Raw genomic sequence first — 26,100 nt, 5'->3', positions numbered from 1 at the left:
ATTGTATCCTACCAAAACCTGCCTGGACGGGCGATTCCCTCCTCCCCCCAGTGAGGACTGCAATGTGGGACTGTTTCCTGGGGCTCACACACTTGCCTGGTAGTGGGCTTCTGCTCCCACAGAGGCCCCCTGAGTTGTCCTATCAGCTATGAATATTCACACTGCTGTCTGTGCCCCCAGAATGCTGACCTGCCTCAGGCTCTACCCACTGCCAGGCCTCCTGCACCACATGTGTCAGAGACCCAGAGGTGCCATCCAAGACAGAAAGCAAAGTGTCCAGCTCTTTTTCCACAAAGGATTTTTATTCGGGTTTGTCAGAACCACTGTGCTCGCTAGGTCTGTGGCCCAGCCCCTGTTACCACAGGTCACAGGCCAAACCAAGAAGGGATGCCAGGGCACCGGGGGTCGCTGCTCTGCCTCTGCTGCTGAGGCTCCTCTTCCTCTGCAGAACTGGGCTCTTTCTCAGGAAAAAGATCTGGAAAGGTGAATGTCTGCCCATGTGCCTGGAGAGAAAAACAGGGGCTTAGTAGAGAGACTGAGGCTGGCCTTCCTATCACAGCAGAGGAATTTAATGCCTGGAGGCCAGCAGTTCTGGACCCTGGATGACAAACAGGATGATGAGCCACCAGTGTCTCTGGGCAGGGTTCCTGCTGGGAAAACAAACACCTTGCAGGCCAGCCCTTCGACCTTTATCTATCAGCGGCAGGCTCTTACCGGGACAATGGCCCTTTTCATGGACATTATCTCTTTACAGGGGTCTGCACCAGCCCAAGCCTCATTAAAAACAGTCCAGCAAAGGCCCATTCACCAGGCGGCAGCCCGTGGAACTGGGGGCAGGAACTAGGAGCAGAAAAACAGGACACAAATGACGTCTGGTGCCATGCTAAAACTTTTTCCATCCAAAATATCTAAAGGCCTTCAGCCACATTAAAGGCCGCCCTCCTCCAGGCTCCGAACTTGGCAAATAAAACGTACAGAGAAACCTACATACGCAGCAGTCTATAAATCAAGTCTGGCTTTGCAAATTAACTGCTTTTACGTCTTTCACTAGAAGTTCAGAGTGTGTCAGCATGGCCACGTCCCAGCCTGGGGCCCCAAGCACGTGGGCCAGCACCAGTGAAGGCCTTGGGAGGGGGAATGAGCCAGTTCTGCAAGGCTCTAAGCAGATCCAGGGCTGGGAGGCTCACTTGCAGCCTGCCAACATCTCCAAGATAAGAGGTGTAAGAGGAAAGGGGCACAAAAGGGCAACCCAGAGGCAGAGAGCCCCCCTCTTGTCTCACGTGGAGACAAATAGGGAATTCTGACTCTGGGGCACCTCAGTAAATTCAGTCAGAGGTGTGCACTTGGCCTCCAAAGACTTGCTTTGGGACTGGGCATGTAGTTTACTTGGTAGAGTTCCTGCCTAGCACGACTGAGGCCCTAGGTTTGATCTCCAGTGCCACAAAAAACTTTGGGTGGTTCATGCCTGGTGCTGTAATCAGCACTGGGGAGGTCGAGGCAAGAGAATCAGAAATTTAAGGTCATCCTTGGCTACACAAGGAGACCAAGGCCAGACTGGGCTATATGAGACCCTATTTCAAAAATAAAAAAGGGGAGGCAGTAGCTTGTAAGCAGAGCTGATGGCCCATCTAGAGTTGACAGCTGTGTCTGGTGGCAGCTGAAACCCAAAATGATAGCCTGAGGTCCAGAGACAGATAAGACAGCCTATGCGGGTAGGTATTGGGAAAGAACAAAGACAACCAGTAAGGGACCCATTTAACCATCTACGGGCGCCCGTATGACTTCTCTGAGGACTATCTCTAGAGATAATGACTTCATACTTTAAAAAAAATGTAGCCACCCACTCTCCAAGGAGGGAGAGCCGGTTTTGAGGGGCCCAAGGCAGGAAAGGAAAAAAGGCCAAAGTGAAAAGTGGAGAAGCCAGTCCTGACTCCAGTAATCCCAGGGCCCCAAACGCCATTGTTGGGCTGGACTGTGCCTGCCCGTAGCATTTATTCTGGAGCCTAGGGCTCAGGGCCTGTATGCACCACTCAGTCAAACACCATTCTGTGTAAACATGGTCAATGCTCTTTTTGTTATGTGGGGACTGGGAGCTTGCTAAGGCTCCCTCCCCACCGGACCAAAAAGATGTTTATCAGTTTGTCAGAAGAAAAATGTGGACGCCCACCACGTGGGACCCGCCTTTCCCCTTCCACACTCACAATGAACTGTCTCTCTCTGGTTGCCCCTTCCTGAGTCTCACAATACAGTTACCAGAAGCCCCCCACCCCCAAAGGACACGCTAGAAGACAAAGACAGTCTTTGCAGATACAGCCGGGAAGTCCCAAGCACTAACCATTTCGAGACTGGAGCTGGGAAGGGGGGTGCACTACAAATTTTAATTCTGGTCGAGAAGCCTTGCCCAGTGGGGACACGATGGGTCCCCATTTATCACGATTTCACAGAGGAAGGAGGCATGCCTGGTGGCAGCTGCAGACGCCAGATCTAAGAACTACCGTCCAGCTTTCATGAGCGTGGTGGGGCTGAGGGGGGCAAATGTAGGGGCTCAGATGTCTCAGAAGCCACTTGTAACCATAGCTGTCTCTGAAGTGACTTGTGGCAAATGCCAGCATATGGATGTGGCCCCACAGGCCATGACAAAGACAGATGGGGGGATTCAACACCAGTGCACAAATGCACACACACACAGGCCTTCAGACAGCCTGGGCCTTCTTTTCCCACCTGCGTGGCTGATTTTGTGCACAGCAAATATTAGAGCCTGTTTAGAACAACTGTGGGTCTTTTTTCAGCAAAGCTGCCTTCTTCACGGGGTCTTTGAACAAACAACCATCCAGCCCGGGGTGGGGTGGGAGGAGCCCATTCTCAATAGCATGACTGCCATCTAGTGGCCAGCTGTGGCAGCGGGGCTCCCTGGAGGGCTGTTTACACAGAAACTGGAGAAATTGGAGGAAACCCCCCTGTGGGGTTCAAGCAGTGGGGGGCTAGTTAATGGACCCTGCCGAGTGGACTCTTCCCGGCAAGATTCCCAGAGGTCAAAGGGGATTCTGCTTGGACACTCAGACCGAAGGGTGGTGGTTTAAAATCTGGCCTCAACGACCACCGTGGGTCTAGGAGAGAGGCCAGCAAAAGCAGGCTTGAAAATGCATACTTCCAGGCAAGTCTGCATCTCAGCGAATAAAGACCCCCCGGCAAGGACGAGGTGAAGTGGCTTTGGTGCCTGCCATGATTAGACTGACTAACAGCAGAATGTGCAGGGCCCTTGTGCCCCAGACATCTCGACCTCTTCACTGCATTGGGCTCCTAGGGGAACATCAGCTATGCATCAGGCCCAGGATCTGCCCAAGGCCGGGTCCTCACCGAGCTGGGGCTTTCCACATTCACCTTCTGATTTGTTTTCACCAAACACAAAGCCTGGCCATTGGCCTTTAACACAGCGTAAGGAATGGACTCAGCGAGCTCGGCCGGCCGAGGTGCACTAGGACCTGGGCTTCTCCCTTCCCAGGTCTCCAGGTCGAGGCTCCACAAAGGTGGAGTGCACTGCACAAACAGCCCCGGGACGCAGCCGTGACAAGGAGCAGAAACAGGGCTGCTCTCACTTACCAGCTGCACGTAGGCCACTTTGTAGTCTGGCTTCTTGATCCTTACATTCTTGTCGTTTCTCCTCCTGTTGGAGCCTGTGAGGGGACAGCAGACCCTGCCTTAGCTCCTGGCCCCTGATCAGCCCCCACAGTCTAGGAACCATTTTCCAGCAAGGCACAGGATATCATCTGGGGATGGGGGTTTCAGAAGGTAGACAGTACACCAGGAGGGGTCTCAGACAGATCTCCCATTAGTGCCACTGAAACCAGTTTCTATGTTTAAGTAAAAAATAGTCTTTGAAAACAGAAATGACGACAAAAGAGTTTAAAAGAATAAAAGGGGCCTCTTTTCTCTCGGGTGAAATGCAGCTTCTCCAGGGAGGGCATTTCTCAGGAGGTAGCACTGCCAGCCAGCCCTGGGCACTGGCTCTGTCACTGATGGCCACATCAGGGTCTACTATAGGAGGAGACTACTGTGGAGATGGACATTTCAGGGTCACAGCTGAAAGTGCTGGGGACCTTCAACAGCCTGTAAGGAAAGGGGCTGGGAGCAGACTTCTACCAAGCCCCTCATGCCTCAGTTTCCCCTCATGGGGAGTACGGGGACACCACGCGGTAAAGCCACCAACATAGGTACCCACCATGCTGCACCCTCGTGCGCACCGCAGCCACAGGAATGTTGTAAATTTGCTCCAGGTAATTCCGGAGGTCCACCCTGGTCATCCTGGAGGAGACGGAAGGAAAACAGGTCGGAGCTAAGCCTAGATAAAAGATACTGAGAAAGATATCCTACCCAGGGATGAGGGTTGAGTTCAGAAGCAGCTGTAGCCAGCGAGGCCAGGCGCCAGTACTGTCCTCTCTCCAGACACCAGGATAAGTCAGGGCAATGACAGCTTGGTTTCATCAGCCTGGTTTATTTGTTCCTCTCTACCTGGGTCCTTGATCACCACCGGAGCCAACTGGGTAGCCTGGTAAAATGTACAGTACCAGGCCTGTCCCCAGGCTGGGTTCCTATCTGTGACTAAAGACTTGCTACTGTGCTAGAAAGTGGCCTCTGGGACAGGGTGGGTGAAGCCCACATGGGCTTTCAGCACAACTCTGGCCACCATAAGCTCCTGCCCATGTCTGTAAGGCTGGAGAGACCCTACCCCAGCTTATATAGGCATCTCTCTCTGCCCCCTGCTCCTTCTTCCCCAGCTGAGGTTTTTAGGACTCAGAGCAGCACCAGCAGTTCAGACTGTACTCCACCGCCCTAAAAAAGTGGCACACTGAACTGAGCAGAAGGAGATGGGGAACTCAGGGCTAACAATCCAGAAGCTCTGCAAATCTCAGCATGCTCCAACCCAGCCTCCGGGGACTCCGTTCCTGGGAAAAGGATGGAGGCAAGAATTCAACAAATCTCAGGCTTTCTGTTAAGCTTTCCCCAGGTGGAGGGCGAGCCAGGAAGCCAGCCAAGAGCATGCTTGCTCTCTGGCTGCCTGAAGCTCTGCAAACACCAGGCCCCTCCACCATCCGCTGAGCAAGCAAAGTGGCCCCAGGTCTTTCCACCACAGGAAAAGCCTGGCCCTGGGGAGCTGAGCTAGAAAACAGGACGGGGCCCCACATCCTGGAGGCCGCTCCCCAGCCCCCAAATTCCTCTGGGACTCACTTACTCCATGGGGATCCGGAATTGCACAGTATCTTCAGGCTGGGCAGTACCAGGCCGCACCAGCTGGATGAAGAAGTTGGTTCGGAATACACGGAGCTGGGGGCCACCCAGCTGGTAGAGGGGGTACCTGCTCAGAAGAGATACGGGATTACGGTTACATGCTTGTGCACACACAGAGTGCTACACAGAGTGCTACAGGCTCATGTGTCCACGCACACCAGGAGGGTCAAGGCAGGCCAGGGACAGTTATACATAGGACCTGTACAAGGGACATGGAGATCACAGGGCCTGTCCCTACTGCATGGTCTGATCAGTATGGGGGGAGGGGACAGGAAACTTCCCAGGCTTTAACCTCCCTTCTGGGGTGTCAGGGCTATGGACACTACAGCTTGCCTAAGGAAAGGGCAAAAGGGTAGCTAAAAAAAAAAAAAAAAAAAAAAAAAAAAAAAACAGGAGCTGAGGCTGATGGTGTGGCAGGGTGTCAGAATAATGGCTGTCATCTCAGCTTGTAAAAATGTAAGAGAGTAAGGGAGGGAGGACCTCATGAGCAGAGCGACAGCAGTACCCCACTTGAAGATATCGCTCCTACTTCTGGGTGTTCCCACGGCCAGGGAGAAGGACTCCTTTACTGTCCCCCTCAGCACAGAAGAGCCCTTGAGAGGGAGACGAACAGGCTGGGGGCTGGTGAAGATAATGTTTCTAACACGGTGCTCCAAGCTGGCAATACCTCACTGGACTCCTAAAACTACCCAAACAGGCAGAAGCTGCTAAGGACTTGGGGTAGCCACTGTTTCTCACCATTATCAGACCTTCAGACAAAGCAGAATCTCTGCCTGGTGGGCTTGTACACCTCCCAGCCCACTGAACAGACAATGGAAGTGGAGAAACTCAAGGTCTGTTTCCACGAACAGACATGGTCAATGAACAGACATGGAAGTGGAGAAACTCAAGTCCAGGATGCCCAGGTGGAGGGTGGGTACACAGAACCACCTAGGGTCGCACTGATAACCAGAGGTGTGGCATGTGGGTCAAACCTGGGTGCACCTAGGCCTGTGAAAGACTGAGTTCTATGCTGATCCAGCTTTGGAGAAGTATATACTGGCTCTCCAACTCCAGGAGGCACCACACTGGAAGGACCAGGCTGAGAGCACCAGGGGGTTTCAGGGCAGAGTAGCAGGTACCTGGGTTTCAGATGACTCTGAAGGTAGCCTGGTGGGAGCCTCAGAAGCAGGACCCGTAGCCCAAAGTTTGCTAAACTCAATGGCTCAAGAGCCAACCCAGTGATCAAATCCATACTCTGCTGCCAGACTAGTTGCCTAGAGATTGCTGCCAATGCCATGGCTGAGCCTCCCTGAGAGAACCTTGAACTCTGTGCCTACAGGAACAGGCAGCAAGGAGGGCATTGAGAAGACCCTGAAAGAGGGGCAGGTTCTGAAGGGGGATGTGAGTGGGGCCCAACTGTGGCACAGCATGAGGACAAAATTGGGAAGACCTTCCTTAACAGTGGAAATGGGGGTACAGTGCACACTAAACTCCCTAGTCTCTGAATCTTCAGGAATAGGACCTGAGAGCAGAGCCCCTAAGACCACACTGGAGTCATGCGAACTATATGCAGATTTCTGTTCTCCCTACATCTGCCCTTGCCCACAAACTCTTCCCACAGACTGCCAGGCGCATCCCAAGCCTGGTGACTCCCCCAGGAAACCCTGCAGCCTCCTCTTGGTCCCAGGACCCTCCCTGCTCTCCCAGCCTTGCTGCTCTTCTGAAACCTGGCTTTTCACGGTTCCCCTAACTTACTTCTTTCCTACTATCTTTCACAAGCACCCCAAAGAGCGTATTTCACGTGGAACTCCTGGCTCTCCTCCCTTCACAATCTGGGCACCTGGCTCCCCACTGGTAACTAAGCTGTGACTTGCCCTAGGTAGCTCAGGTCTCATCCCTGATCTCACCCTGTCCCCACCCACCCATCGTCCATTCACACATGGGTCCCACTAGCTCCCTGCAAAACTAGGGCGTAAGCATGAGAGCTGAACCTTCTTCTGCGGACCCTGGTCCATGCTAGCCAGTTTTGAAATTATACGGGTGCCCACCAGGCAATTCCTGCAACGCTCTCCCCAGCTGTGTGCAGGGCTCCCCAAATCCCGTCTCCATGAGAACCCCCCAAACCCACATTAACGCTCAACCCGGGCCACCCATCCAGTGGGTCACGTGTTCACTGAACACGTGTTTCCTGCTTAGACTGTGGGAGGCCAGCCCTGCTGGCCACGTGGAGATCTGTGAATGCAGCAACTTTTGGGGGCTTGGGCCAGGGGTGCTGCGAGCACTGGCCGATCTCGGCCCAGCTCTGGCTATTTGCCAGAGGAGGCCCGCGCGGTTAGCTGTGATTGACAGCCAGTACACTACGCCGCGGTGCGCCTGCCGCGTGGACCCCTGCGGGAAACCGGCTGAGTGCGGGAAACCGGCTGAGTGCGGGCGCCTCCTGCTTCCGGTCCTCGGGACCGCCCGGGCCCCACGCCCACCCGACCTGGGCTGCGCTGCCCGCTCAGCCCGCCGACCACGTTACTCACAGCACATTCCGCGCCATGGCAGCCGCACCTACCAGGCCGGAAGGAGCGACGCCCCGCACCGTGCCCGCGCTGGCACAGCGCCCCCTCGCTTCCGGAGGCCGCGCTACCCTCTCCCTGCACCGCAGGGCCCCGCACGTTCGGTGTCCCGCAAATCCCCACCCCCACCGCAAGCTGCCCGGGCACCGCCCCTGGCACAATGTACCCCGCCTCTCCGCCTGCAGGGTTTCCTAGGGGAGTCACACAGTGCACAGCCCCGCCCTTCATCCGGACCCGCAAAAAAACCTGCGTGCACACTGTACCCGTTTTTCCCACCCAGACCCGTACACCGCACAGAGTCCCGCGCACAACTCGGTGTACAATGTACCTCCCTGCTTTTCAACATGTAAGCACCCTACGCCCACATGCTTCCCCACCCACAGGGGCACAGCCCTTTGCCATGAGCCACCCCGCACTTCTGCGCTACTGGTGGACTCTACAAAGGGCACCTACTGTCCTGCCTCCCCATCCCAACGTTGCATGGTCCCACCAAGCACTGTTATACACCCTGCACCCCCAAATGTACTCTGTCCCCTTGCTGTAGGTAGTCTAGCACTACCTTTGTCCCCAATCCTCTTTTTCTCAATTGGATCAATCCATCCCATAAGGCTCACCAAGGCCTGAGCGTCCAGTCCCCACCCTGTGTCCCACAGCCTAGCTGTACAAACATCCACCCTGCCTGCCTCTATGCCCAGCTCTTTGTCTCTTTCCCTCCCTCAAGCCCATCAAGAGGCTACTCCCATCCCCCATTCCACGCAGGACCCTAGCCCTCCTCAACAATTCAGTCACAGCCTAGCCAACAATCCCGGGGGCAGCAGAGATGGGGAAGGGCGGGGTGGGCTGGACCTCCTGTCTGAGGTCTAAGGCCCCTCTCCCAACCCGGTGTGGGTTGTTTTCCCTTCCAGGCTCCCAGGACCCCCTCCTTTCTCCTTCCCTCCCTTTCTTGGCCGCCCAGCCACATTTGCAGCCCAGCAGCCCTGCATACTCCCTGTCCCAGGAGCCCTTGGCCACACCTCCTTCAAGAGGCCACTAGCTTTCTTAGGCCATTCTGTCCACTGGCCCTCCACCCTGCAGATCAGGGACCCTCTAGCCTGGCCCTTACTAAGGGACCCCTGTCCATAGTTCCTGTCCCTGACTTGGGAGGGTATTGCAGCTCCTTTCTGCTTGTGGACTCCACTTCCCCTACAAGTTCTCTACGCTGGTTTCCAGCTCCCTCAGTCCTTGTAGCTTTCTGTCTGCACCCCATGGCAGCATAGTGTAAGGGAAGAAGAGGCCTCAGGGAAGGAGGAGGGGCCTGGGTGGAAATATCAGGCACACTGTAAGGGACCACAATGGACCTCCAGGAGATTCTGTCCCAAGATGGCCAGTGTTCTGTGTTTCTAGGTCTAGCTGGGTAGAATAATGGTGACTCCAGGACAGTGGTTCTCAACCTTCCTAAGTCTGTGACCCTTTAATGCAATTCCTTAAGTTGTGACTCTCCAACCATAAAATTATTTTCCATTGCTACTTTATAACTGCACGTTTGCTACTGTCATAAATCATAATGTAAATATCTGTTTTCCAGGATCCTAGGAGAGGCCTGAGAAAGAGGTTGTGACCCACAGGTTGAGAACCATTGTTCTAGGAGCATCTGGAATTCCTCCCTCTGCCCCACCTATTTAGTGATGGGAATGACCATTGGGGTTACCTAGGATGAAGGAATTGAAGGTAAGTAATGAGGTCATGAGCACAGGTCCCTGACCATATGCCCATATGTAAGCCTCCTATGTCGTGATACATACTGAGTGTAGTTATGGCCCACGAGACTGCTGGCTGGACAGGTTGTTGCCCAGCAGCAGATGGTCTTAGCCTAGCCTGAGTTCTGAGGCCTCTCTCCCTATGTCTCCAGGTCAGATTTGTCTCCCCCTTCCTCTCCCTTCTCTTGTTCTCAGTCTGACTGGCCTACCACACCCCTGTATACTCCCCCATTCCACACCAATTCTAAGAGGCCGTTGGCTAAAAGAGGGGACATGAGGACCAGAAAAGTTCAGCCTTGATGTTTCCTTAATAAGCATTGTTGGTAGCCATATTTTAAGCTGCCAGTTAATCAGCTCAGGGTTGTAGTCCAAAGTTGGGTTCAAAGCTGGCCATATCTGCTGGGAAAAGAGACTTGATAGACCATATGGGTCTTTGAGAATGAATTTAGGTTCATCAGGCTTGGAAGTAAGCACCTTTACCCAAACTGAACTATCTTGCTAGCTTGATCTAAAATGAGGTGATTCTGAGACATCCCTTGGGAAGAAAGCATTCAAGTATGAGGCAACCATGTATGTAATATATGGTGTATAACTCATGGAGAAAAGACACCCTAAAGGGCAGGAGTAAAAAGGACCAGGGATGAAGAAGGTGCTGACCTGGGAGCTGGGGTCCTCATGGCTTGGAAAAGAAAGAGAGAAGGAAGGGCCTTTGGAAAGTGATGAGCAACTGATCTTGGGACACATTGTATAAGGGAACATTATTGCCACTTCAACTGCCTACCCCAAGCCTGTCCCACCAAGGTTCCACAATTCTCTTTTGGTTGGAATTTTCAGGTTGAATGCCAGGTGATTCTGGGACTGAAAGATGGACAGTGTAGGGGAGGACTTCAAGGAATATACCAGATCCTCCCAACATCAACCCCAGTTCCATTCTGGCTCATATGTCATGGTTGTGGCCTCTGAGCAAGCCACATCTCCAGCACTGGATAACCCAGACGTGGTGGGGCATGCCTATAATCTCACCATTTGGGAAGTAGAGGCAAGAGGATCAGGAGTCAGAAGTCATCCTCAGCTACATGGTGAGTTAGAAGCCAGCCTGAACTGTGTAAGAAACCTCTCTCTCTCTCTCTCTCTCTCTCTCTCTCTCTCTCTCTCTCTCTCTCTCTCTCTCTCTGTCTCTCTCTCTCTCTCTGTCTCTCTCTCTCTCTCTGTCTCTCTCTCTCTCTGTCTCTCTCTCTCTGTCTCTCTGTCTCTCTCTCTCTCTGTCTCTCTATCTCTCTCTCTCTCTCTCTCACACACACACACACACACACACACACACACCTCTTTTCCAAGTTGTCATTAGCCTTTTAATTTGAAGGAGGCATTCATAACAGGCCATATTTACAGTGGGCATGTGGACATGTGGGTTTGTGTTAGCAGAGATTGCCATCTGAGATGCCAATGAAGCATCCCTATGGCTTTGTGGTTCTTCCCACACCTCCTTGGACCCTTGTTCCCTGCCATTTTTGACATGTCATGGAAATGAACTTGTGAGGTGTGGACTCTCCTGTCTGACAGTGTTCACAGTATGTTTCTGCTGAGATTCACCTCCCAGGTTCCCAGGTTGCTATATAGTCAGTTAGTATTTACCCTGTGGTCTATCCTCCCCAGCCTCTGCTGCCTTGTCTTTCTCCTCTTCCAACTCTCATATGCATACAGAATCTCATACCCTTTAGCTCACTATATAGCCAAGATGACCTTAAACTCTTAATCCTCCTACCTCCACCTGGTGAATGTTAGTTCACAAGCATGTGCTACCATGCTGGTTTAAGCTGTGCTGGGCATTGAACATGCTGAGCATGCTAGGCAAATATTCTGCCAACTGAGCTACATCTCTAGTCCTTCGTTTTGGCTTGTTTATTTATTTGTTTTTGAGACAGAATGTACCCCTGGATGACCTGGAACTCACAAAGATCCACCCACTTCTGCCCTCCTAGTAGAGTGCTTCAAATTAAAATCATGCCAGGTACCAATCCATCTGGCTCTTTTGGCTTTTTGAGACAGGATCTCACTAGGTAGACCAGATAGCCTCAAACTCTCCAAAGTCATCCTGCCCTGCTTCGACAGGACTGAGATGACAGGCGTGAGCTATCTATCATGTCAGGCTGGTCTTCTGGCCTTTTCATTTCAGCCTACCCTGTGGTGCCTAGTGTTACCGAGCTCAGTCACCACTTCACGTCTCTCCAGCAGCATCTTTTGCTGACCAGCTTCTTCCATGAGCCTCCTTCTGTCTTGTTCAGATCCTAGCCCAATGTTTTGCATTTGGGGTGTTTGCTTTCCAGTCAGTGATTTTTGAGAGTTCCTTAGGAATCCTGGATCAGACCTAAGGAATCTCATGCTATGTAGAGATTCTCTCTCTTGGTCCCTAGCTTGTCTTCTCAGCCTCCCTGTAGTTACCATTTGAAGAACCAAATTAAGGTTAATAATAATAATAATAATGAATTCCAATTTGTCGATTTGTTCTAGAGAATGTGCTTTTAATGTTGTGCCTAAACAACTTTGAATGACCCCCAACCACAAAGATTTTTCTCTTGTATTCTGTGTTCTTACTATTCCTTTTTGAATAGACTTTACCTCCATATGGGGTATGAACTCTGTTATTTTTCTTTCATTTATTTATTTGTATTCAGATATTCAGCTGTTTTAGCCAGTTTTCTGGAAGAAACAGTTTTGCACCCAGATGCCTTTGCACCTTGTGCTGGAAAATCAGCGACAGCTCTGGGTAGCGGCGCTTGCTATGAGAGCTGGCTACCTGAAATGGATTCCCAGAACCTACGTGGAAAGAACCAACTCCCAAGAGTTGGCCTCTGACCTCCACCTAAGAACTGTGTCGTGCATACCCTCCACATAAAATAAATAAGTACATGTCATAAAAAATATTTTGTTCAAGTCTTGCGTGCTCATCTCTGGGCCATCTTGTTCCTTTGATCTATTTCGGTGTTTTATACCCATGCCACCCTGATTAGAGTTTTTGTTCTCAGATTATGGGCTCTTTGATTTTATTGTTCTTGTTCAAGGATGTTTGGACTGTTTAGGGCCATTTGCTAGATTCTGTCCACAAAAACATCACCAGTGATGATGTTTACAGGGGATCTGATCTGCAGAACATTGTAAGGAAACCCTGGTGCCACTGTAAAGTATGCGTGCATTCAAAGATTGGGCCAACGGGAAGTTTTTAAGAGCAGAAAAGGGAGACATTTACGTAAGCTGCCTGGGAACAAAGTTCACCGGTCAATCATGAAGAGCCAGGGGCAGCTTTGGCGCCAGCTCCTTGGTGGAGGTACCTCTGGGGGCTTATGTGTTCTATCCAGAGTGTCTTGTAGGCATTGCCGCAGGCTTAAAGAATGTTAAAGATAAACTTTGTTTCAGAAATCTGTGCATACGTGCAGAGTTGATGGGAGTGTGGAATGAGAAGGAATCTCTGGTGGGCCTTCAGAATGTGCCTGAGAAAGTAGTTATCTCAGCCCGTCAGGCAGGAGGTCTTTATTGCTTCCCGGCTCTCAAGTTGTTTGGGGCTGACAAGAACAATTTTATCTCAGTCTCAGCAGCTTTCACCATCAGTTTAAATTTTACAATTGCCAGTTAATTTTTACAAATTCAGGGAGAACTGGGCTGCTTATCAGCATTAGCCCTCAGCAGCCCCCATTATCCAAGGGTGTCCTTCAGTTCTGTTTTTTGCTTTTCAATGTATTGGTATCTCACACTGTCAGAACTGTCACTAAGCATGGCATGTTTTTGTATCACTGGAAAGTGGCATCTTGAAGATGTCAATGCCACACCATTCCAGGGAAATAAACTTGACCTTGTGTATCCATCTTGTCTCTTGCAACTTTACCAAACCCATATTTGCAGTTTTGGGGGTAGATTTTTATCAAATAAGATGCCTATGTTATCTGTAAGCAAAACGGCTTTCAACTTTCCTTTCCTATCTGCAGCCGCTTCTCCTAGATTGCCCAAGTGAGCAGCCGCATTGGAGAAATGCGAGAGGGGGGCCTGGAGACAGCGCTATCCCAGGCCCCTTCTAGTTCTCAGCAGGGCAGAGGGCTTGCTTGGACCTTCTGGAGGAGCTGAGGGAGTTCTCCACACCACTGCCGAGAGCTGCTGTGTTCCCCCTGAAGTCAGGAATGAATGCTTGCTAATGCCATTCCTGTACTTAATGAGATGATCATGTCAGCTGGGCCTGGTGGTGGTTTGTAATCCCAACACTCAAGAGGTGGAGGCAGGAGGGTCAGACATTTGAAGCTAACCTAGGCTACATGGTTAGTGCTGGCTTGTAGTGCTGAGCTACAAGAGATTCTGTCTCAAACAACCAAAGGACAGAAAAGATCATCTTGTGTTTTTCCTTGTTGAGTTCCTCATACAATGGGTCACTTTGATTTTCCAGTGTTACAGTAACTGTTCATTAGTTCCTGAAATGAACCACAGTTGATTACCATGCATTATCCTTTTTATGGAGAACTGGATTTTGCACTCCAAAAAAATTTTTTTAGTTTTATTTGTGTGTGTGTGTGTGTGTGTGTGTGTGCGCGCGTGTGCGTGTGCCTGTGCGTGTGCCTGTGCCTGTGTCTGTGTGTTGGGGTGGTCCACACTGTTGGTTTCTTATAATGACATTGATTTTGTATAGGATAATCTGATCTCGTGCAGTTGGGAGGTACTCTCTCCTCTTTATTCTTTTAATAATGTCTATAATGGCTACTATCGCTTCTTTAAATATTTGGTCAGATCTTCTGGTGAAGCCATGTGCCTGGGAGATTTGGGTGGCAAGGCTTGAGTTGTTTTCTGGACTGTGAGCACACTCCCAGGGCCCTACTTCTTGATAGCTCTGGCATTTTGAGTTTTTCAAGAAATGTGTCCATTTAGTTAACTTGTCAGTTTTATTAATATAAACTTGTTCAAAATAGTTCCTTAGAGGCTGTAATGGTGCCACCTCCCTCTTTCCTGATGGTGACAATTTCTAGGTCCCTCACTCCATCACATTGGCCAGAGGTTGATCAGTTTGTACTGATTCTCTAAGAACCACATTTGGGGTTTCTTGATTTTTCTCATTGCTTTTTTGTTTTTGACACCCCCTCCCCCCCAGCTTCCACTTCCCGGCTGGACCATTTCCCTCCTCCCGCTTCCTTTGGTCTGGCTGTTTTTCTTTTTCTGTGTTCTGAGATGTGAGCGCTGAGATCCCCGGGTCAAGCCCTTTCTCAGTTTCTCACACAGGCCTTGGGGCGACAAGCGTTTCCCCTGAGTGCCTCCTGAGTGGCGTTTCTTAGCCCTCAGCGCTGGGTGTTCATTTTCATCCTGTTGAGAACACTCCCCAATTTCCTTGTTGAGTTTTTTTCTTGTTTAAAAGTATGTTATTGAGTTTCCAAATACTTGGGGATTTTCCAAGGATCTTTCTGTTATTGATTTATAATTTAATTCCATTATGGTCAAAGCACATACTTTATAGGGCTTGAATCCTTCTCAACCTATTAAGGCTGATGTAAAGGCCCAGAATTCAGGCCGGTGTGGGTGAGTATTTTCTACACACTGGGAAGAGCATGCCTCAGAGGGGATGCCCTGCCACTGTCAATCAAGCCACCTTAGGTGATTGTATGGTCAGGTCCACCCCAGGCTTGCTGATTTTCTGCTTGCTTGTGCTGTTAATTATTGGGAGACATCCGCTAAAGTGTTGGACCACCAGCCGGTGTTTCTCACCCCTGTCTTTCTCTGAAACAATGTCTCACTATATAATCCAAGTTGGCCTCACACTCCCAATCCTCCTGCCTCAGCCTCTCCAGTGCTGGGATGGTCATGGCACACTGGGCACATTGCAGCCTGGCTCAGCTGGGGATTCCTTTATTCTTCCTTTCAATTCTCTGAGTTTCTGCTGGCATCATTTGAAACTTTGTTATTTCTTTTAAACCATTTGTGTCTACATTTAAAGCATTGGGGGCACAGGGGTAGGGGGTGGGGAGCGAGGGGGTGAGGAGGTGGGGAGTGAGGGGTGGGAGGATTTTTTTTTATCCAGTTTGACAAGCTTGATTTCTCTCCCTTCCTGCCTTTCTTTGCCAGTATGAAACAGATTTGGATCTATCAAAAAAACATTTTTATTTTCTTTTAAATTTATTTTTATTTTGCATGTGTGAGTGTGTTCCTGGACGTATGTTTGTTCACCAGGGGAGCACAGTGTCCCCAGAAGGCAGAAGAAGGCATTGGCTCCTCTGGGACTAGAGTTACTGATGGTTGTTGCTGCCATGTGGCTCCTGGGAATCAAATGTAGATCTTCTGAAAAAGCAGCAAGTACTTTTAACCTCGGAGCCGTCTCTCTAGTTTCTGAAAAAGCACTCTTAACTATGATCTTAAGCACAAGGGTTAAAGTAAAGAAAAAAAGAAGAAAGGGAAACGCACCTAGGAGTATGAGTATGGGCTGTTCTGAGACAAAGTAACTCTTTTGTTTGTCACGTGTAGTCCAGGGAAGGCAGCTGTGCACCATACCGGAATTTATGTGATCTGGGGACTGACCCCAGGGCTTCATGTTCTCCAGGCAAATGCTCTGCAGTTGGAGCTACATCCCAGCCTCAGTTTGCAGTCTGCTTCTTACCTGGGATCTTTAGACCAGTCGCTTGGCTTTGCTTGGCTTTGTGTTTTGGATGCTGGAGATGGAAGTCAGGGCCTTGTGCGTGCTAAGCACACGTTCTATGTGAGCGAACCTCCCTGGCCATTTGCTCGGGACCCTTTTCAGCCCGCTGCCTTCATAGCTGCTTGTTTTATCCCACAGTTCCCTACCAACCAACCCCCAACACCACTTTGCATTGACTTGAACTTATATTCATCTCTTCCTCCCGTTTTTCTTTTCTTTTCTTTTTTTTTTTTTTTTCCCATCAGGATCTTACAGCTGTGCTCCCTGCAGTCAGTCTTAGTGGGTACCTTGGGGTCTCATTCAGCTTCACCCCATTTGCTTTGGCCTGGTGACCCCTGCCCCTTTCCTGCTTTGTTTCTGCTTGATGGGTTTTATGGGACCCCGGACATCCTGAGTTTTGCCTCAGCAAGTGCCTAATATCTTTACATTTCTATAAATATTTTTGAGCTTTGTAGTTGATGGACTGCATGCCCAGCACACACAAAGCCCTGGGTTTGATCTCTAGCTCTGTAGAAACTGAATAAGCAGGCTGTAACCCTATCTCAAAACATACACACAGAGGCGGGGGATGGTTGGGGGCGGCTTGGGAGTTGGATCCTTCAGGTCTTGTTTTTATGATTTCTCACAGGCAGGTCTGGAAGAATGTTCAGCTCCGGGCCAAAGGTCCCTAAGACTTGGGCAAGGTTTCCCAGACCCAAGACCTGTGAGCCTGCAGCCCTCTGCCCTGGCTGGTGGGAACAGGCTCCATTCCTGGGCCTGGGAAGCGGCAGTGCTCAGAGGATTGTTTCCCAGGCTCATGTTGGCCCCAGCCATGCTTGCTGTGCAACTGACGAGCGCCTGCAGGACCCCAGGTCTTCCCACTGCGCGGCACGGCCCTGCCCCCACTCCCCCACAGCCTGTCTCTTGAACTCCAGTTACCTCAGTCCCTCAGACCCTCGGCTCAGCTCTTTCACTCAAGTATCCTGAGGCTCCACCTTGCTCCCTTCCTGCCTGAGGCCTGGGAATTCTCTCAGGGAAGAGAGCTGGGCAGTGAGAGGCCCCTAGACGTTTCCGTTGCACGGGGGTCATTGTCTTTGCCAGCTGATGTGCGGCGCCCTAGACACCATTGTTCCATGGCTTTGTGTCTGTTTTGTTTTGTTCTGGTGTTTTGTTGGCTGCTGCAGGCAGCGGGGTAAATCCGGTCTCTATTACTCCATTTTAGCCAGGAGTGGAAATATGCCTTTTCATTTTGATGGATAATGTTTTGACATATAGCAATTTAAAGTTTCCCAGCACTTGGGCAGTGGGGGCACAAGGATCAGAGGTTCAAAGTCATGTTGAGCAACATAATGAGTTTAAGGCCAGCCTGGGCTACATAGTGAGTTCAAGGCCAGCCTGGGCTACATGAGACTCTGTTTCAAAAACATTAACTAAAGAGGTAGAATTCACTAACCTCCATTTCCTCCACAATTCTGTTTTTTTTTTTTTTTTATAAGCTGGGGAAAATGTTTTTCAACCTCAACAAAACAAAACAACACACACACACACACACACACACACCAGATTTTACTGTCCTTCTGAATTTTTGTTTTGCTCTTAAATACTACTTTATTTATTCTTTGAACATTTCACACATATATTCAATGTATCTTGAGCACACCCACCCTGATTTTATTTTTAGCAATCTTTCTTTTGCTGAACTTCCTAATTCCCTTTAGTTATTGGCATAGAGCAAAAAACCTCGTTCTCTTTTTTTCTTCCTAAATTCCTATTTTATTTCCCCCCACCTTCTCCGTTAGATACACCCCCTTCTCAACCGGGCTGCCCCACACCCCCTCCCCGAACTCTCCTGTGCGCACAGTTTCATGCTGATAAACACTGTGGGAAAAGGAGGAACACTGCAGTCTAGGAAGGCAGAGGGCACGGAAGGCATGGTCAGGGGCTCCCGCTGAGCTTGTCACTTGGCAGCTGGGTGGTCTGGGGGCTTTGTGGGGACCGGCCTGAGCTTCTGTGTGTTACCCTGGGAATCCAAAGGATGGTGGGGTCCACTTCCTTTGCTGTGAGGGTCACGGGAGACAAAGACCGAGGATGCTTTGTGCAGTCGCCGCAGGCAGGGCACACACCTTAGGAGTCTGGACCCGGCGCTTTCTCCGCTGCCTCTGCATCTGTCTTCTGCACTGAGTCTTAGATGTGTTGCTCCAAAGGCTGCCTCGTCCCTGCTTCAGCCTTTACTCTCAAGAAAACCTTATTCGAATTTTGGTGGGTCCTAAACGCTGGAGCACTAACCTGCCATCCCAGCCCTTGGAAAGTGGAGGCAGGTTTGGCTACATAATGCCAAACTTGGCTACATAAGGAGTTCAAGGCCAGCTTAGACTACATGAGCTGTCTCAACAAACAGACAAGCACACAGAAAATAATTTCAGTTAAAAAATCTGGTAAACCATACAGGATGCACTAATTTTGAAAAAAAAAAAAAAAAGATTATTTTAAGAGTCAAGCTTTCTGTGCAAAAGCATGTTTTGTTTTGTTTTGTTTTCTGTTTTTTAATCTTTTCCTCAAGTTTCATTTTTAACACATTTTAGTAGTTTGAAATTTTCTTTCTGTAGACCAGGACAGTTCTCAGGAGGATAGTGTCTAAATACTTTTATGCCTTTGGTTTCGGCTGTTGTTTTTATGATTTTTTTTAAATGGAAACTCTCCCCCCCTTCTGTATCTTCTGGCTGGTTTCTGGTGGAAAATAATAAAATATATTGATTTACAATACACACTTTGCATCTGACTGCTCCCTGAACCCCTCATTCATCCTGAGAACTCTTCCGCCGACTCTCTGGGGGCCGCAAGAATGTGGTATTTTGGTCTCCTCCTTTCCAGAAGTTATACATCTTATTTCCGTTGAACATCTTTTCGCATTGTCTTGGGTTTTCAGACCCGGGTAGAGCAGTAATGGCAAAAGCAGGCATCCGTGCGTGGTTCCTGCCTGAGCTGGGGGCTTGGGGCTTCACTGGCCGGACAGACAAAGATAGCGTTTATTTATGGCTTTCCCTAGTTACTGCAGGTTTTGTTCTGTTTGCTTGTGAATATAAAGATAGAGTTTTTGCGATGTCCTTCCCTCCATAGAAAGTAGTTATTGAACTGTTTAACCGTTAAGATGTACAGAAGGCATAATTAAAACAGGAAAAGCCTCCACCCGCCTGTCCAGTGCAGGCGCAAGACAAGGAACGTGAGGAATGCACCCCTAGGCTCTGTGTGGCCCCTTAGCCCGCATGTCCCCTCCCCTGCAGGGCTCCAGGGACCCTTCATCTGAATTCCACCGTGCTCTGCAAGTCCAAGCACATAGGATACATTTTTTAGTTTAGTTTAAGTTTTGTTTTTTGAGTTTCTGGGACTCAAACCCAAGGGCTTGTGCATAATGAAGCAAGGGCGCTCTCACTGACCCACACCCAGCCCAATCTACCTCTTAAATAAAAAAGTGGTTTTAATGTCTTGCTGCATTCCCCTTTTGCATTTGGCCCTTGATGGGAGGGTGTTCAGAATTCTTTCTTTCTTCTTCTCCCTGTGCCCACCCCGCCCAACCTTTGGTTTTCTGAGGGTCTTGCTGTGTAGCCCAGGCTGGTCTTGAATTTACAGTGTTACTCAAGCTAGTCCCAAATTTGGGATTCTCTAGACTCTCCCTCCCAAGTGCTAGGACTCCGTACATGTCCTACCTGCTGCCACACTCAACCCAGACTTCTGATTTGGTACAATTGCTTTCTTAGCACTGCTCTGGGTTTTCTGTGGATAATAAATACTACTTATTTTGGCAAGATTTTCTGCTTAGCCCCCCTTCATCCAGGTCCCTGATCTTCTCCCTGAGCCCATCCCTAGACATTAACAAAGAATCCTGTTAGTCAAGTCTGCAAGCTCTCCATCCTGACACCTGAGCACCCCCTGGTGTCTGGTCAGGGTGCTCCTCATCCCAGGCACCTCCTCTTGTACCTTTCAGTTAGTCACAATTCACTTTGCTCCAAGGTTCTGAGTCCCCTGCCCACACCCCATGGGGCTAAGCCTGTCTCTACCCACTGTATGGACCCAATGGGTCCCTGTGGCTACCAGTATAGTCTTTGTGGTGTACTTCCCTGCTGCCAGTGTCCCAGACTTCCTCTTTAACTGAGGGCTGGAACACAGGACCAGTAAGTAGCCCTAGTCCCTTGAATGTCTTTCAATGGGAGGCTTTATTTTTATGCTTTTTCCAAGACGGTGCTGTGTGTCTTTTGTTGGGTTTATTCTTATCCTATGCTTGAAATTTTTTCAATTTGGAGGTTAACAAGATGGCTCACTGGGCAGAAATGCTTGCCATGTGAGCCCAACAACCTAAGATTCCATGGAAGAAAGAGGGAACCAACTCCCAAAAATTGTTCTCTGACCTTTACATGCGTAGCATGGCAGGCTCACATGCACACGTTACATGCACAAATAATAAAAAAAAATTAATTAAAAAAATTTCCATTTTGAATGGTATACTTTTCTTTGGGAGGGAAGGAAGAGACAAGGCTCACTATGCAGTCCAATCTGACCACGTGATCCTCCTGCCTCAGCCTCCTCAGCTGCTGGCATTCTCAGAGCATACCACCACAGCTGGCTCCAGACAGCATCTTCAAGTCATCAGATCTCAGCTCTGCTCTGATCCTAGGGGAGCCTCCAGTACTCCGTCTTGCTCACTTCTGACAGCTCAGAACCCTTGGTTCAGCTGTTCATAATGATAACAGAGTTTCTCTTTGCCGACAAATCCCTCTTCAAAACATTCCTTTATCTTGTCTCAAGCTCCGACTAGGACATCTGGTCTGTTTGAAGTACAAGCTGGCGTTCTTGCTCTTTTGCCTTAATTTTTTTTTTATTGTTTGTTTGTTTTTTGAGACAGAGTCTCATGTAGGCTAGGCTGATCTCAAACTCTTAATAAAATGAAGATAACCTTGAGCTTCTGATCCTCCTGCCCCTACCCCTCAAGTGTTGGGATGGAACCCAGGATTTTATGTGTGCTGGGCAAGCATTCTGCCAACCTAGCCACAGCCCAGCCTTGCTTTCCTTTTTTTCAGTTTTTGAGATAGTCTCTTACTTTCTAGCCAAGGCCAGACTGGAACTCACTACGTATGTAGTCTAGGTTTGTCTTGAACTCACAAAATTCTCCTGTTTCAGCCTCCTAAATGCTGGGGCTGCAAATATGAGTCACCATGCCCAGTTCTTACCTTTTTTTTTGTATCTTTGAGACATGGTCTCTCTGTAACCCAGAACTCTCAGCAATCCTCCTCCCCACTCTCCCAAGTGCTGGGATCACAGATGTGTGTCACCATGCTAGGCTCTTTTTTTTTTTTTTTTTTATTTTTTTTTTATTTTTTTATTTTTTTTTTTTATAATATTTTTATTTTTTTATTTTTTTTTGTGTGTGTGTGTGATATATATTTTTTATTTTACAATACCATTCAGTTCTACATATCAGCCATGGGTTCCCCTATTCTCCCCCCTCCCACACCCTCCCCTTACCCCCAGCCCACCCTCCATTCCCACCTCCTCCAGGACAAGTCCTCCCCCGAGGACTGTGATCGACTTGGTAGAATCAGTCCAGGGAGGTCCAGTCCCTTCCTCCCAGACTAAGCCAAGTGTCCCTGCATAAGTTCCTGGTTTCAAACAGCCAACTCATGGAATGAGCACAGGACTTGGTCCCACTGCCTAGATGCCTCCCAAACTGATCAAGCCAATCAACTGTCTCACCTATTCAGAGGGCCTGATCCAGCTGGGAGCCCCTCAGTCTTGGTTCATAGTTCATGTGTTTCCATTCATTTGGCTATTTTTTTTCAATAATTGAGTAAAACTGAAATTTATTATATGCCACAGTCGTCCTAGGGACCTCCATGCTATATATATAGCCTCTATGGTTCTATGGGTTGTGGTCTGATTGTTCATTTTATATCTAGAATCCACCAATGAGTGAGTACATACCATAACTGTCTTTCTGGGTTTGGGTTACCTCACTCAGGATGATTTTTTCTAGTTCCATCCATTTGCCTGCAAATTTCATGCTTTCATTGTTTTTCTCTGCTGAGTAGTACTCCATTGTGTATATGTACCACATTTTTTTCATCCATTCTTCCGTTGATGGGCATCTAGGTTGTTTCCAGGTTCTGGCTATTACAAATAGTGCTGCTATGAACATCCATGCTAGGCTCTTGCTTGGTTCTTTATCATAAAGAGAATGTTTCAGCCATTCACTTCCCAGGGTGAAGCTTCTCTGTAGGTTTTTGGAAGATGGCCTTCTTAACTTGACTACTGGAACCCTCATTATTTTTGGTTTTATTGTTGTGAGCAAGGCTTTCATGGTGGAGCCCTGACTAGCCTGGAACTGTATATGTAGACCAGGCTGGCTTCAAATTCCCTGCGATTTGCCTGCCTCTGCCTCCCAAGTGCTGGGATTAAAAGCAAGTGCCACGATGCCCGGCTTTCCAGAACCATGGTGTGTTCTGTGCTTTTTTAAAAGAGCTTTTTACTTTTGCAGCACCAAGGGCCTCCTGCATGCTAAGCAAATGCTCTGCCTCGGTGCTGCCTGCCAGTCCTCAACATATTGTTGGTGCTTTTACACCCTTTTTATGTGTTGTAAATTCAAATCCCACTGTTCTGGTTTCTGATGTGAAGCCATCATTGTTTTTTAGAAGTGCAGGTCGATGTTGGGGGACATGGTTTAGCCATGGTGTCAGCACCTTTCGAAAGAGTTGTTTATTCAACGTTTGCTCTTTACCTTAGCCCTGTTTGCATGTCGTATTTCCCCTGGGGACTGGGCTGTTTTCTCCGGTTTTCAGACAGATTGCTGCAATGTGTTTGTGACATTCTTGTAGGGCAATCACGTCCGGGCCATCTCTGCAGTTACAGCCCCCTCTCATTATCTTCCCGCTTCTCATTATCTGTATCTGTCCCCTCTGGCCACTGAACTTTTCATCTGATAGCAGCAGTTGACGCAACTCACCTGTCTGTCTCACAGACCAGGTTTTTGCCTCTGTGACCCTCTCCATACAAGTACCTACTTATTAACTTCTGTTTATCATGGTGTCCTGGCTTCTCTGTTTTTCATTTAATTCTTGGCTGCTCTGTCAATTTCTCAAGTCGTACGTGTAACTCATGCACCTAACCGACATGGAGGCTGTGTTTCCTTTTCTAATGTAAGCAAAGGGCCCCATGGTTTCCCCTGGTGTCCCTCCTGTTCCCCAGCACCATGATCCATTATCCTTCAACCCAAAGTGCTTCCTGCTGTCCTCTAAGACTTCATCTTGGATTCAGAGCTATTCACTTCCTTTCCAAGACATGCTGAAAGAGTCCCCTCCTTGCTGAGCTGGAGCGTCTCTGTTCTGCCTCTGCCCGAGTGTGCTTTGGGTCCCAGGCTGAGGTCAGTCAGCCTTTGTGAGATTCATGTGCATTCCCGGCCAGTGGAAACAGCGCAACAGCCTCTTGGTTCCCATCTCACACACCTTCTCCCAACCCGCTTTTTTGATCCTTCATCTACCGTTACTGTGAGTGGAATGCTCAGAACCAGGACTTACTGAGGCTCCGAGTTCCCCCATTCAGTTCTGAACCTCTGGACCACAGCCAGCTTCTGGTACATGGGGCTGTTTTGCCCAGGGTAGTGGCCCATTCTGTCCCCAGCTTAGCCATTCTGTTAAGGCAGTTCTGGGCTGTTTCAGCTGCCTTTCAGAACAAGGCAAAGAGATGAGATTGGTTTCTGGACCCATAGGGCCCAACACTCTTTGTATTAATTTTTCTAACTATGCAATTCTGGGAAAAAAATGTAATAAAGTACCTGGTCACACTAGATGTAGTTAAACCTACACATATAGGAGAGTGGCTGTGTAGGGGTGTGTAGGAAGGGATGAGGACTTGTGGGCCAGGGTGTCTGTTGAGGTGTACCCACACACAATGGGAGGCTATATCTGTGAAGGCCATTGGTATGTGCGTGTGTGGAGTTTTGGACTATGTTGATGTATGTGCACACAGGGTGTGGACAAAGACCCTCTGATTGGCCACACTTCACCCAGGCTCCTGTCCCCCATTCTGCCCCTGAACTTCCTCATACAAAAGAAGGAATCTTGCTAAGTCAGGTCAGCAAGCCCCTATCCTGACACTCTAGCATCCCATGTTTTTTTACAGTGCTCCCTATATGTTGAGATCAAGTTGTGTCCTGCCATAAGTGACTCTGTATTGTTCAAAACTGGTTTTTGGTTTTGTTGTTGTTTACTTTTTTTTGGTTTTTCGAGACAAGGTTTCTCTGTGTAACAGAATCCTAGCTGGTCTTGAACTCACAGAGATCTTCTTGCCTCTTCCTCCAGAGAGCTGAGATTAAAAGTGTGAGCCATCACACTCAGCTTTTTTTTTTTTTTTTTTTCAGGCTGTGTGTTGTCCTGAGAGACTCCATTTTATAAGCAGCTTCTGACTCCATTTTGAAGATGGAGGGTGACTGTGTGTCTAGGGACACAGGAATGATACTATCTGTCCAGCACCACACACGAAGGACAGATTAATAAACACCTTATTTCTGGGAGTAGAAAGGGTGCCATCCTAAAATTTTATCAGAGTGAATTGAGACTGTAGGGGCACATGGACATATTAAATTTACTAGAGAAACCAGACCCAAGAACTCACCAGATATACCAGACCAAGAAATAGGTAGAAATCCCTCATCTAGACTTCATAAAGAGGCATTGACCTAGTACAGGGATGGATAGTAATGCCCGCTCCCTGCCCTAAACAGTGTGCATGTGTGTTGTGAAGAGCGGACAGTCTGAGAACATCTAGCTGTCCCAGGGGTTCTGCTCAGTTTGGTGCCCACTGTTGATGTGGCTTGTTCAACCGCCATCCTCCTGTTTCCTTGCTTGGAGCTGCCATTCATCTCTTTACACGTTGGTTCATCTGGACCCCCCCCCCCCCCCCCCCGCCCCCTTGCTGTTCACTTCACTCCTGCAGCTCAGCTCTGACCGCACAGCAGGCCTGACTCCACAGACCCCACGGGGCAGTGTCGCCAGCCTCTGCTCCAGCTCCATTCTGCTCTTTATCTTATCAATACAGAGACTCTGAGGGCCCTATTGATTTCCCAGCTTTGGCTTCTCTGGACTCTTTGAAACTTCCTGCCCCTTTAAACCTTTGTAGCCATTATGTAAGATTCATATATGGAAAGAGATAGAGATAGAGATAGATGTATTTACTGTGTGGTGTGTGATCTGAGAGTCAATATTAGTTGTTAAGATTGGAGTGAAAGACCTTGTGTTTGCCTCGGTCAGGCTATCAAAGAAAGCGGGATTATCTGGCAAATGCTGCCATTGAAAACAGCCTTACCTTGCGAATGCACTGCTGTTAATCAATACATTCTGACATTGTGGAAAGACACAAACATGTTTGTCTACTTTTCTCCCTTAGCATATTGAAGACACCACCCGAGCAATGTCTAATCCCCTAGTCTAGTTTCAACAGCATCATGTGACGTTTACTTAGCCAAAGTCCTCTCCCCTGATGTCTCAATCACTGTCCATTCCTGCCCTTTGGTTCCCCCTGCCCATTCCAAACTGGCTGATCCCATTCTTTCCGCTGCAAGGTGTGCTGCTGACCCCATGTTCTATGGTGCTCACAGAACCTTCTCCACTGGATCACAATCAGGGCCACTGACCAACACGCTGGGCACAGAGCATCTAGATACATCACCATACAGTGTATTTACAGTCCTTTTAGTGCTAGTGTGTGTGCGTGCGTGCGTGCGTGCGTGCGTGCGTGTGTGTGTGTGTGTGTGTGTGTGTGTTGTGTTGTGTGTGTTTCTCAGAGGAACCACAGCAATGTGGATTGGAGTGCACACACATGGGGTTTACACCGCTCTCTGTTGAGGTGCACACAGAGA

The 26,100-nt window shown here is 49.1% G+C and overlaps 1 protein-coding gene across 2 annotated transcripts; it reads right to left on the bottom strand.

Annotated features, from left to right (window-relative positions):
- Window positions 1–281: 281 nt before the first annotated feature.
- On the bottom strand, window positions 282–7,922 carry Mrpl23 (mitochondrial ribosomal protein L23). Of its 2 annotated transcripts, none has more exons than XM_006977286.3 (5): window positions 7,794–7,922; window positions 5,231–5,353; window positions 4,220–4,302; window positions 3,601–3,674; window positions 282–503 (listed from the first exon to the last, which is right to left on the bottom strand). In XM_006977286.3, the coding sequence occupies exons 1-5, from the start codon at window positions 7,808–7,810 to the stop codon at window positions 366–368; spliced, it is 435 nt and encodes a 144-aa protein (XP_006977348.1). In that variant the 5' UTR covers window positions 7,811–7,922; the 3' UTR covers window positions 282–365. The 2 variants fall into 2 exon arrangements, with proteins under 2 accessions (XP_006977348.1, XP_076411719.1); XM_076555604.1 differs by lacking the exon at window positions 7,794–7,922 and adding an exon at window positions 6,408–6,535.
- Between the last annotated feature and the right edge of the window lie 18,178 nt (window positions 7,923–26,100).

The sequence above is a fragment of the Peromyscus maniculatus genome, chromosome 1 (genome assembly GCF_049852395.1).
Source record: "Peromyscus maniculatus bairdii isolate BWxNUB_F1_BW_parent chromosome 1, HU_Pman_BW_mat_3.1, whole genome shotgun sequence".
Classification (NCBI taxonomy): domain Eukaryota; kingdom Metazoa; phylum Chordata; class Mammalia; order Rodentia; family Cricetidae; genus Peromyscus; species Peromyscus maniculatus.
The sequence above is the reverse complement of the archived record's forward strand: the minus strand, read 5'-3'. Positions and strand labels throughout refer to the sequence as shown.